Here is a 13,148-nt window from a genome sequence, read left to right as displayed (position 1 = left end):
GTCAGGTGCAGGAGGAAAAGGAGAATTGTGGTTGATGAAGCGCTTCAAGATGTTGAAATGTCGACTGATTGCGTACCGAGGCGATCAAAACGGATTCGCCAAGCTAACATGGACAAAGATTTTGTTTACATGATTTAAATTGTGATTATATTCACGTTCTGAAATTTCTCTATTATATACAATGAATTCTGAGTTCAATCGAAGTTCCTATTAGTAATGTTAACGACTTAGAATATAAGTTTCGAATTATTGAAATATTAATCAATCAAACACTGTAATACTGATAGCTATTTGAAGAGGGAAGAGCTGATATGTTTTCATTTTGAGTGTATCCATTTTGCCTTACGCATACTCTGATATAAACGAAATGCGATGTTTTCAAGAACAATCAGAAGCGACCAACGAGAGGTCTGTTGGTCAAACGGAAAAGAGAAATAAATCATTACTATTCGAGTGCTAGCTAGAAACAGTTGTCTACCTCTTAAACCTTCAAACCAATCACGGACCTTGATCTAACTTAGTTGAAGTTCAATTAAGCTTAGTAAAGCAAATCTAACAAAGGCCAAGAGGAACTCTAAAATTCAGAAGGCTGATGAGGATGTTATGATCGAATAAGCTCTTCTCCATTATGCTCAGTCCTCCCATACGACCGACAGCAGTCTGTACGAATTATATCATCAACTCCATATCTTCTAGCCAATCATCAACCTCGATGACGATATCAGTACGGAGTCGACTGAGCCACAACACAACATCCCACTTATCAATGAACATACAGGGGAGGTCTCGGGTAGCCGGGGCCCTGCTAGTGCGAAAGCTACACCCCCACCGGAATTGCCGGACCACCCCCGACACCCGAGTCCACCTCCAGCTGTCGAGACGCACAAAAAGTTTTAACCACCTGTACCCCGGATATTCCAGAGGACGGTCGAGACCGGCAAGGCCCCGTTAGTGCGGAAGTGAAGGTCGTACCGCCATCTCGATCGATCTAGAAGAGAGACGCACAAGGATTCTACCCTGAGACGAGACTCGCGAAGACGGTCTTCTTTTTCTGTGATTGCTGAGTTTTTTTCTTATTCCACTTTGTGTTTATACCAATTATGCGCATGCTGTTCAAATCCTCACATGAACTTCTCAGCAAAAAATGATTGAGTTTGCATCACATCGAATCATAGATAGCCGTTTGAGTGAATTTTCATGCCAGCAAACGTAGCAGACATTAGAAATAATTAATCTTCTGCTTAGATTTATCAGCAACTTTGGAAAAAACTGTTCTGCCGACTGAGGTTTTTAATAACAGTTTACTTTGAACACAATACTTTTCACTTTTTCAGCCATAAAAACGGTGGGCTGCATTTGACGTTTCGTGAGAGGGGAAACTGGGCTGCATATGACGTTGATATTTTTCCTCTTCGCGAGTCTCTCTCAGGTTCTACCCGTTCCGCTTTGGACGCCGAAGGAGTGAAGGAACCAGCACGACCACTAATGGCCCCAGTATCCCTTACCACCGGAAGAGTACCCGATCAACTATCAGTAAACCTTCGGTAGAGCTAAAGATCGACCCGAATAATACACCGAAGGATAACGAGGAGCCTAAATTAGACACTAGGAGATACCCCAAAATGATCCGAACAGCACCTGACCAGTACTGTCCGTGTTTATCACGTACCAAAAACGCGAATCGCTTACACCGCGCTCTCACGGAGGCAGAAGCGACTAATGCTGATGTTTATGACCGGGTGGTACAAAAACGTGACGGCCGGAGCTCTATACCAGTAGCTGGTACTCTCCACACTCTAGACTGGTACAGTACACTCCAGACCATCAAAGTTGGGTGTCGGGTTATATCTGCCTTTGGCGAGTGACAAGCTGGCAATTGCGTCTAGTGGAGCTTTATCTTGCCCATTTTCGGAAGTTCCCAGTAAAGATGTTACTCGAGAACATACAGTCTTCGCCATGCAATGGAACATAAATGGTTACCTAAATAACCTTCCCGACCTTGAGATGCTAGTGAACCGTCACCACCCTGTAGTAATTGCATTACAGGAGATCCATCGTACAAATGCCGCCACAATGAACAATACTCTCCGCAGTCAGTATCGATGGTATACAAAAACTGGAGCCAATATATACCAATCTGCCGGCATCGGCATAAGCGCCGAGATCCCGGCCGACCAAATCAACTTCGAAATGGACCTCCCTAATTGTTGGAGTACGTCTTCCATGGCCTTTCCCTGTATCAGTAGTTTCACTCTACCTCCCCAACGGAAAACTTGTTAACTTGAAAAACAGTTTGGAAGAAATATTCCGCAAAATTCCTGGTCCGTTGATCGTCATGGGGCATGGGTAGCCCAAGGCGTGGGATAGCCCCCACAATACCACCCACGGCTCCATAATTGCAGCGCTTGCCAATCAGCTAGATCTTATCATTCTAAACGATGGATCAACCACTTTCTTGAGCGGGCGATCAGAAACGGTAGTCGATGTCTCACTGGCCTCAGCAGCTATCACACATCGCCTCTCGCCTGGTCAGCCGAACCGGACCTGCGTGGAAGTGACCATACACCAATCTTTCTCAAACTAGATAGCAACGCTACGCCAGAAACAAGTCGTCGTCCTCGATACCTATTTGAAACTGCAGACTGTCTGACCTACCGATCTGTGCTCGAAGAAAAACTGAGCTCCTCTCCACCGGAGTCTATTCAAGATTTCAACAACCACATCAGTTCTGCCTCTTCGGAAACTATTCCGAGGACTAGTCCTAATCCGGGTCGCCGTGCACTTCATTGGTGGACAAGTGAGACCGGTAAAACCGTAAAATTACGTAGCAAAGCGCTACGAGTAGTTCGAAAACTAAGGAAAAAAATATCTCCCGACCATCCTGACCTTCTCCAAGCTTTAGAGCTGTAGCTCACCCAACTCCGGACGAAGCGATACGACGATTTGTTGTCCCGCCAGACCGCGGCCAGGACTTCAACCTGCCTTTCACCTTTAATGAACTCGAGTTTGCCCTCAACAGGGCAAAGGGAAAATCAGCTGGACATGATGACATTGGCTACCCGATGCTGAAAAACTAGTCTTTGAACGGCAAACTTGTGCTGCTTGATATGCTCAATCGACAATGGACCACCGGAACACTTCCAGAATCCTGGAAGCATAGCTTCGTGATAGCAATTCCCAAAATACTGAACCAGCGTCATAATCTTGCAAAAGTTCAGTTTTTGCTCGCAATTCCTACAAAAAATAATAATTTCTGTCAAATCCACTACATTCCACTGAAAGTTCTACTAGAAATTCTTCTGTGGATTTCTTTGAATAGTTTTCCAAAATATGCAGTGATATGCAGTGATTCGTAGAGGAATTTATATAGCAATCCCTAAACAAATATTGAGATATTCCTGGAGTAGTTTTTGAACAAAAAAAATGAAGAGTGAATAAATTTTTAAATATAATTTATGGAAGAATTCTGAGATTACCATTCAGATAAAATGGATTAATTTTTAGAACCAGAATGAATACTTGATTGAAATTTAGGAGAAATTTTTTGAAAAGATCAAGAATAAATTACAAAGTCTTTGTAAAACTGATGAAAAATTCCAAAAAGTGCGTGTTAGTGCGGTTTAAAAAAAATCTAAACTAATCTAAATTTTCGGATGAATCTTAGGGAACCAATAGAATAATTCTCTAAGAAATCCCTGAGCAAATTACTAGGGAAATCTTTGAGTATTTTCGCAGAAGAGTTTTTGAACGAACAGTTGAATTTTTTAAACATTTCTTAGTTGAGCATTTTTATAAAAAAAAATAAAAACACATTTTCGAGTGCGAACTAAAAAAAATGCGGGATGTGGCTCATTGATTTCAAAGAAATCAAAAAAATAATTATCTGTGAACAAAAAATACAGATAGATCGGCGAAGAACTCATCTGAGAAGTTCATAAATAAAATTTTCCCAATTGAATTCTTTTTGGTTTTCCATGAATTTCTTGTGGAATATTACGTAGAATCCTTAGAAAGAATCATTTTATTTTTCGCAGGAAGTCTGGATAATTTTTGCCACGATTTATTCAAACAATTTGGTGATCTTAAAGACATTTATATACCCGCTACATATAATTGTTTTGGTTCTATACTTAAACATTTAAGCTTATGAAAACCCGTCCGTAGATAGAGAGACTGGTTAAAAATATAGGCTTTTCTTGATGCATAATTTAAAACTGTTCTTCCAACGATCAAAATCGTTTAATTTTTAAAGCATTCATCTGGTACAGCTTGAAAACACTATAAGTTTTCATCATCATCATCAATGATATCCATAGAAAATAGAGTTTTCGATTAAAAATGAGGGTTTAATTCTTATACCGCAATAATAGGGAATACCGCAATAATGGGCAAATTACGCTATATGTTTTGAAATGATTCATGAACACATGTAGATTATGACTAAAACGAATAGATGCTCAGATGGCCTTTGAATAAAGCAAGGTTAATTAAACATTTGTTAACACTCTAGTTTATGGTAACTTATCTCGAGGTACAAGACTGTTAACTTTCAAAACGAAAACATTTCATTATCAAATAATAAAACGGTGCTGTAAGGAAGTTTGTGATTTTTACCGTGTTTCAAATCATATATTGCTGTTTGCATTTGAGATGCAAATGTTGACTAAACTTAGTAGAAGCATTAACCTAAGAATGCTAATGTCGCTGCTGTTCGTGTTACCAACATCTAGTTTGCCACGAACTGACAGCTTGAGTACCGGTCCTCAAAGTGTCAGATTAATTTTAGAAACCAAAACAACGACATGGTATTGAACAAACAATGGAAATCCATAATTTAAGGTTATAATAATCAAAATCAGTTTTGTGAAAACAACGCCATTAGCGTTCTACTACTAATATTTCTATTCTAAACTTCCTCCAAATGCGGTAATACGAAACAATCAAAGGACACCTAGCAACGATTATATAAGTCACAGCCGTCTTAGCAAGAAAAATCTATCTTTGACACCGCATTTCTTGTGAAAAATCTTACCGCATTTGATATTTGCATCTCAAACGTACACAGCAATATATTATATCGCTCATGAAACTACGACAAATAGTTCAGCTAAACCCCTACATTTCATGAAAAAATGTTGATTTTTGCTCAAATACGAACGAAGAGTAAAATTTTCATGTCAGCCTGGATTTTCCGCCCACCTGAGTTGTGGTTGAATTTGGCTGCGGCAGTACTGCGATGGTGTGAGCTTTGTGGTGCTGAAAATGTTCGAAAAGTGACGCCGCTCCACGTGGTTCGGTGATGGCGGGAAAATTAGGATTCGGTATCAGTATTTTCAGCACGATCAGGGTGCCAAGTGTGTACAGTGGCAGGAATACTTCGGCAATCGTTTTCCTGGAGTCCCTTATCTTAAGTTTAAAATTGCGAACTAGTGTGGCTCCTAACTGTTGGCAAAAAGAGCTATCGTTTAGCAATTCCTTTCCCATGATGCTAGTTGGTGCTATATCCCAGAGATAATCTTATTCAAGCTCTCTGGCCTTCGAGAAAAGCAAGCCTACGCGGTATCAGCTAAAATCATATGCACGTGTGACCGAAATCCTCTCGAGCGTTTCGCTTGTTGCTGCGCTGCAAATACAAAAATGTATACAAACAATTAATCAAAACAAAACGGAAAAATACATTTTCTCACGCATACAGTCACAGTAAGCAACCACCGGCTTCTGAATCAAAACAAGACCACGTGCGTTTGTTTACGCTTTTCACACCAACACTTTCAAGTCCACCAACACACATGAAGGCCGGTGCCATAAAATTTTCCCCACCCATACAGTTACGTGCCATAAAAATCTCACCCCAACACAAACGAAAAGGATGGAAAAAATTATCGATTTTTCGCAAAATGTCAAAATTTTCCGGATTTTCTTGCAAAAATCACTCCCAAACTATGAAATTCAACAAAATTTTCTAAAATCACTCTCATAATCATCACTCTCGTCCATCACACGTAAAATCATCCACCGACATGGCTTTCTATGACCTTTTCTCGCACTACGCCATAGTGCCTATGACCAATCGGATCCTACCCTCTTTGTGATCGTCAGTAGCCTCGGCAGAGATTTTCCTCAAATCTCCGCGTCAATCACAGCATCTAGATTTGCACTTGCTCGCGGGTCGACTTCGAACACGTTCCACATTCGCGCGTTAACTTTCGATCAAGAATTCAGCTGTTAAAAACGATTTAAAAACAGGCTCCCCAACTTGTCACGGGCAACTTTTTCGGGACAACATTTTCGCTACAAAACTGTTCACACACCACCGTCGGTTGTCGCTGCCGCCGCACTACTGGGCGTTTGGCAGATCCCTTTCCCTCTGTGCGCCCCGGTGGACATTGGTGCGAGCGAAGCGCAAATTGTGCCATAAAAGGGGTGCGTTTTCCACCCTTAGTTGGTTAGCAAACCCTCCCCCGGATCCCACGTTTATATCCTGGTCATATGAGGCGAAGCGGCGCGTTCGTTGTCAAGACGATACTGAAGGCAGCCAGCCGACTTGGATGACAGTTTTGGTTGAGCAAGCAGCTCGAAACCAAGGGTGGAGGGCGGCTGTCAAATGGGAGTAAAATTGGAAAGCCGCCAACCTAAGTCCAGAACCAGTTTTAAGGCGGAAAAGTAAAAAATATTAATCGCAAAATTCCAGGTAATCAATGCGCTTGAAATATATTATTTGCAAGCAGTTATTTGTTACGTACTACTGCAGTGCTGCTGTTGGTAATTTAATCAGCAAATTCGGCTTAATTTCCAAAATTAATGTTTTCTAGAAAATTGATTACGTCTTCACCATTGTTTGGTCGGAATTTTGTATGGTTGTTTACTTTTTAGAACCAGCGACACGTTGAGGTAGCAGTAAAGAGTTCCACCCTTGCTCGAAATGAGTAGAAGGTTGCAATACCCGGCTAGAAAAAAATGAATATTTTTACTGCTAGAACAAAATAAATTAATGGCAAAATTTGACAATAACTTATGTTGTTCGACAAAATAATTAATTATTATCAAAATTCGACGTTATAAGAACAAAACAAGAACGTAAATTTTGTGAAACGAGAATGACAAAATTAACCATTGAGTTATTGAGAACAGAACAACAATAGATTAAGTTATTATCTTTACTATCTAAATAAGGGCAAATCCAGGTGTATGTTTTAGCTTAAAAATAATTGAGGTTTAAGTTTTGCTCCTGCTCCTCATAACATTTTCTGGAAAAGTAAACAAAAATTTCTCAAGTAAAATCTTCCTAGAAAGTATTTTTGCCGAAGACAACAATTTGATTGAATGTCCGGATAATTTGTTATAATTTACTCCGAAGTTTAAATCATGCTTAGATGATCATTCGATTACTTTTAGAGCAACCGCGGTTTTTACCACTAGGCAAAGAAAGGGGGGGGGGGCGCTACGTATAGGATAACCTATCTACACGTCAAACATTTGCATGCAATTTATAAGTTGTTCGTTTAATGTTGATTTCGATACCGTCATTTTAAAGTTTGCTTTTAACTAATCATAATTTAAATCAGTTTCAATTTGAAATTTGAAAACATTTAGAAATGTTGAACCACGTCTGTAAATTTGTAAACTGACACTACTCAACAGAGACCGAAGCAGTACATGACTTTTCAACTTGGTGCCTACAAAAAGTTCCCTTTATGTATGTATCTAGCATAATTTAAACTTTAAGTTTTCTAACAAAAAGTCTCATCTTAACAATTATTATTTAAGCTTTGCAAAAGCTAATCTCGAATTTAAGTGGATGTCCTTCTTTACGAGCTTCTTTTAGGCAATTAATCAATTTCGCAGCCATCTCTCGTACGCCAGTAAGCGAAAAGATACTCTATGGCCTGGAAGAGAAGTCGAAAAAAATTCCAATCTGAAAAGATCCTCGATCGACGGGATGCCTCAGCAGGATCTTGCTGAAAAATTGCGCGTTCACTGCTACGTTTTTTTTTTTTTTTTTTTCTTTGGATTGTCGTCCATCTCGCCCACTGCTACGTTAAGACTTAATTGATGTAATGTGAATGATATTACCGTCCATATATACAAGACTAACGCACACGGAAACCACATAGATGAAGTGCGTGAGTTATCGCTGTATAGAATTACAATCGCTTATGTGGCGATTGAAAATTTGTTTTAAATTTGGACAATGACCGCAATTTGATAAAAAGCCTTGAATGCTTTTTTTAGTGAACTTGTGGTCAATGATAAGGTCATTGAAAATAGATTTAGCGCTGCTATAAAAGTAACGTAATCGACCATCATTTGCTCACAGAGTCGCTTATTCGGTGAATTATTTTCATATAGAAGCTATATAGTTCCTTTCCCAAACAGGTAAGACATGATTTTGTGCCGTTCCTTTATCATGTTTTTAAATCTTGAATGTCAAAAAGCAAAACATCGAAAGGACAAAAGGTCGAAAAACAAAGGATGGAAGAGGAATAAAGCTGACAGAAAGTCGAAACATGCATTCATAAATAGGAAGAAATCCTCAAGAAGCAAATTATTTTTATCGATTCGATTCGACTTCATGTCCTTTCGACGTACGATCTTTTTCCCTAATCCGGCGAAAATAATGAAAGTTGGGAATTATTGTCGACAAAAAAATTTCCTTAACATCGATTGCTACATAGTGTTTTTGAATTTATTTATTAGTATCATTCCAAACATTACATTCAATTCTTATATCTAGGTGTTCTGTGTTATTAGACAACACTATCATTCTAAATTGGTAAAACAAATTTAAGATTTTATTAACATTTTATTAACAACATATAACATTTCATTTGCCGTAGCAGTTCAGAATTTACAGGCAAATTGATTTCACCCGCTTATACGAGAAAAAACATGTTTTCAAATCACTTTACCTAACTCAACCTAAATATATAACGCATTAATCGTGGCAATAGAAGATTGTAACGATTTTTGCCTGAAATTATTAATTATTTTATTTGACATTTGTTCTAATGTTTCAATATTGGATATTCTATATAACTCATTGGTACTATGCCAGGGAGGAAGCTTCAGAATCATTTCATAATATTTTGAATTCTCTGCAGAGCTTTCTTCCTGGTATTACAACAGCTAGTCCATATTGGTACAGCATACAACATGGCTGGCCTGAATATTTGTTTGAATATCAAAAGCTTGTTCTTAAGACAAAGTTTTGATTTTCTATTAATAAGGAGATATAGACATTTTACATATTTGGCTTGAATGCCCTCAATGTGATTTCTGAAAATTAAGTTAAATTCTTATCTAGCATGAGCGCTAGATACTTAACTTCATCTGACAAATTCATTGGAACCCCTCTCATAGTGACAACATGTACACTTGAAGGTTTCAAATAAAGAGCTTTTGGTTTATGTGGGAATATTATTAGTTGAGTTTTGGAAGCATTAGGAGAAATCTTCCATTTTTGCAAGTATGAAAAAAAATATCCAAACTTTTTTGCAATCGACTACAGATGACACGCAGACTTCGTCCTTTGGCGGAGAGGCCTGTGTCATCCGCAAACAAGGATTTTTGACATCCCTGAGGTAACTCAGGTAAGTCAGATGCGAAGCTCTTACAGGAAGTCTTTCAGACCTGGAGTTCTGATAATTAACCTGAATTGTACGATTTGACATATAACTTTGAATTATTCTAACAATGTATCTTGGAAAATTAAAGTTTTTTTTTAATTTTACGATCAAACCTTCATGCCAAACACTGTCGAATGCTTTTTCTATGTCTAGAAGAGCAGGACCAGTAGAATAGTCTTCAGATTTGTTGGAACGGATCAAATTTGTTACACGTAAAAGTTGATGAGTGGTCGAATGTCCATGGCGGAATCCGAACTGTTCATTGCCAAAAATTGAATTTTCGTTGATGTGGACCATCATTCTGTTCAAAATGACCTTTTCAAAAAGTTTACTGATGGAGGAGAGCAAACTGATTGGACGATAGCTAGAAGCTTCTGCAGGGCTTTTGTCTGGTTTTAAAATTAGAACAACCTTATCATTTCTCCATTTGTTAGGAAAATATGCTAATTGAAAACATTTGTTAAATATATCAACTAAGAATGATTAGCTAATTTCTGGAAGTTTCTTGATGAGGATGTAGAACATTTCATCATCGCCAGGAGCTTTAATATTTTTGATTTTTTTTAATAATAGTTCTCACTTCTTCCAGGAATTTTCGAAAACGTTCTCTTGATTGAGAATATTTTCGAAGTCCTGAGTAACTTGATTTTCAATTGGACTAATAAGTCCTAAATTAAAATTGTGCACGCTTTTAAACTGCATAGCAAGTTTTTGAGCATTTTTGCAATTAATAATTTGTTTTCCTCTTTCAATTCCGGTATTGGCATCTGAGGTTTTTTTCAAAATTTTAGATAATTTCCAAAAGGTCTTAGGGCTAGGGTCCAATTCAGAAACTCTATTTACAAAATTTTTGTTTTTTTATTGTGCAAAACGTTTCTTGATTTCTTTCTGCAAATCCTGGCATATAATTTTCATAGCAGGATCGCGAGTGCGTTGAAATTGCCTTCTCCTCAGATGGATCAAGAGTTTAAGATCATCGTCTATAATCACGGATTCAAATTTTACTTCACATTTTGCAATTGCAATACTCCTGGCTACAACAACGGAACATAGGGCTATCAGAGTATTGAATTGAGAAATATCCTGAAAATCAATTAAAATTCTGCCGTTGGAATTGCTTTGAAAATTATTCCATGACCGATGTTTGGCATTGAAGTCACCAATGACAAAAAAATGACTTATTGCGTGACAATTTTTGCAAGTCAGTTTGGAGCAAATTAACTTGCTGTCCAGAGCATTGAAAAGGTAAATAGGCAGCTATGAAAGTATATTTACCAAGCTCTGTTTCAACATATACACCTAAAGTTTCAAAAACTTCAGTTTCAAATGACGAAAACAGTTGTTGTTTTATACTCCTATGAATGATGATTGCAACTCCTCCACATGCTCCATCAAGTCGATCATTACGATAAACAAAAAAGTTAGGATCTCTTTTGAGTTTGCATCCAGGTTTCAAATACGTTTCAGTAATAACTGCTATATGCATGTTATTAGCTGTAAGAATATTAAATAGCTCTCTCTACCGTTCAGAGAACGAGCATTCCAATTTAAAATATTTAAATTATCATTTATTTAGAAACACGTAATCCAATAACTGTACAGTGGGTACATTATCTGATGATTTTCCGTTAGAATTTTCGGTAGAAGAGGCGGAGTAGAAGTTTCCTGTGTTTTTTTTTTTTTTTTTTCATTTGATTTGAAACAATTAGAATGGGTACTCATAGTATAAATAGGGGAGGAGTTCAAATTACCTGCTACGATATCGGCAAAGGATTTTCCTTGGGTAGATACATTCAAAATTAAAAGATTCGAACGGCTACCCAATGGATCAAAATTAGTTTGTAAATGAGCATGATTATAATCTTCCTGATGGGTATGATGGGTATGAAACGACCGTTATTGTAACGAACAGCAGCTGCCTGGCACGAGCCTCGACGACTCGCCTACGCGACGGCCAAGCCCAAAAATTTTGACGTATAATTGACCCCGCAATTGGCGCATATGAACTTCATATCTTCCTTCACTGGACAGACGTCCTTAGCATGAGAAGAACCTCTGCAACATGTATTTAGCATCCATGCGGAAATTATTTGTACCATGATTTCACTTTTGGCACCGACGGCACTGAGTGGGGTTCTGTTAATTCAGCATCCATCCATTGAAGGCTTCCCGGTCAGCCTCTTTCAACGTCCACGCTTCGTGCCCGTAGAGAGCCACCGGAAGAATCAACGTTTTATACAGGGTGAATTTAGTTTCCGTTTGCAGGTTGTGGGACCTAAGCTGGTTACATAGCCCGTAAGAGGCCTTTTTCGCAGCCGCAACACATCTTTTCACTTCGCGGGAAACGTCGTTGTCACATGTCACAAGTGTTCCAAGGTAAACAAATTCTTCAACAACTTCGAACATATCCCCAGCAAACAATACCTCAGCACCTACACCACCTACCTGCCTCTATCTCTACCTGCAACCATGTACTTCGTTTTGGTAGAATAAATGGTCAGGCCTATCCTTGCTGTCTCCCTGTCTTCAGAGAAACGAAGGCCTTCTCCACTGACCTGCGATCGATTCCAATAAGGTCGATATCGTCCGGAAAGCCAATGTGTGAACATTTGGTACTCCATTTCCTCGAATGATACAAATTTGTGGTTATGGCAACTGTATGCTCATGTTAAGCAAAAGTTTTCAACCGTTCATCCCTTTTCTATCGATTGATTTTTTGTATTGTTTTCATTTATGTGCAGCATACAAAGCAAACAATTTTCATTATGGCTATTTAGCACATACACGTTCTTGAACATCCTCATTAATTTTGTTACAGGTCCACCGTAACTATGAGTCAACAATCTGAACTAAAGGTGATCTTGATGGGTGAAACTGGAGCAGGAAAATCCACGCTTGTCAATTATTTTGCCAATTACTTTTTCGATGGATCCGTGCAGAATCTTAAAATCGCTATCCCCACGAAGCATCACCAGCAGAATATAGAAGGCTTTCCTCATCATTCTGAGAAGGACATTCAAGATAACACTAAGAGTCAAACGCAAAAGAGTACCATTTACAATTTCACGAAAAACAATCAACAGTACAGGGTGTCCGCAAATTATCCGTACAAACTTTGAAGACATGGTTCTATACAATCAAGCATAATATATTCAATATTCTTGCATGGTTGTAAATATTGGCTTATTATATTCTTATGAAGTAAGTTTGACACATTTCCGATTTAAAATATTTGCAAAATTAAGTCAAATGTATTAAAGTGTCTTACAAGGAGCTGTTTTTCGAGCTTTATGACGGAAGAGAAATGTCCTAAAACTCACTGGATTTGAACCGTATAATTTTCTATTTCTAGTCTAACTTGAAGCCACTAAACTGCAGGTAACTTCAAATAATAATAGGACATTCAGATTCATCTCTTTCAGATTTTAGAGATAACACATCTCCAGTATGACTAGCGGCCCTCAGGAAAAACGTCTCCGAAAAATTTGAATTTGCCTATCTCAGTAACAAGCAATCATTTCG

General features: G+C 38.3%; 1 protein-coding gene across 2 annotated transcripts in view; it reads right to left on the bottom strand.

The window, feature by feature from the left end:
• Positions 1-6,360, bottom strand: part of LOC5564597 (ATP-binding cassette sub-family A member 5) — a 43,260-nt gene extending 36,900 nt beyond the window's left edge. The window contains exons 1-2 of one of the 2 annotated variants that reach the window (XM_021849064.1): positions 6,082-6,360; positions 5,200-5,623 (exon numbers count right to left, since the gene is read on the bottom strand). In XM_021849064.1, the coding sequence (XP_021704756.1) occupies positions 5,200-5,484 (285 nt within the window). In that variant the 5' untranslated portion in view covers positions 5,485-5,623; positions 6,082-6,360. Of the gene's footprint in view, positions 1-5,199; positions 5,624-5,693; positions 5,784-6,081 lie in introns of those variants that run through there. The other variant, XM_021849065.1, reaches the window with a different exon arrangement.
• Positions 6,361-13,148: the final 6,788 nt, after the last annotated feature.

The sequence above is a fragment of the Aedes aegypti genome, chromosome 3, assembly GCF_002204515.2.
Source record: "Aedes aegypti strain LVP_AGWG chromosome 3, AaegL5.0 Primary Assembly, whole genome shotgun sequence".
NCBI lineage: Eukaryota > Metazoa > Arthropoda > Insecta > Diptera > Culicidae > Aedes > Aedes aegypti.
This window is presented reverse-complemented; position numbering and strand designations above follow the sequence as displayed.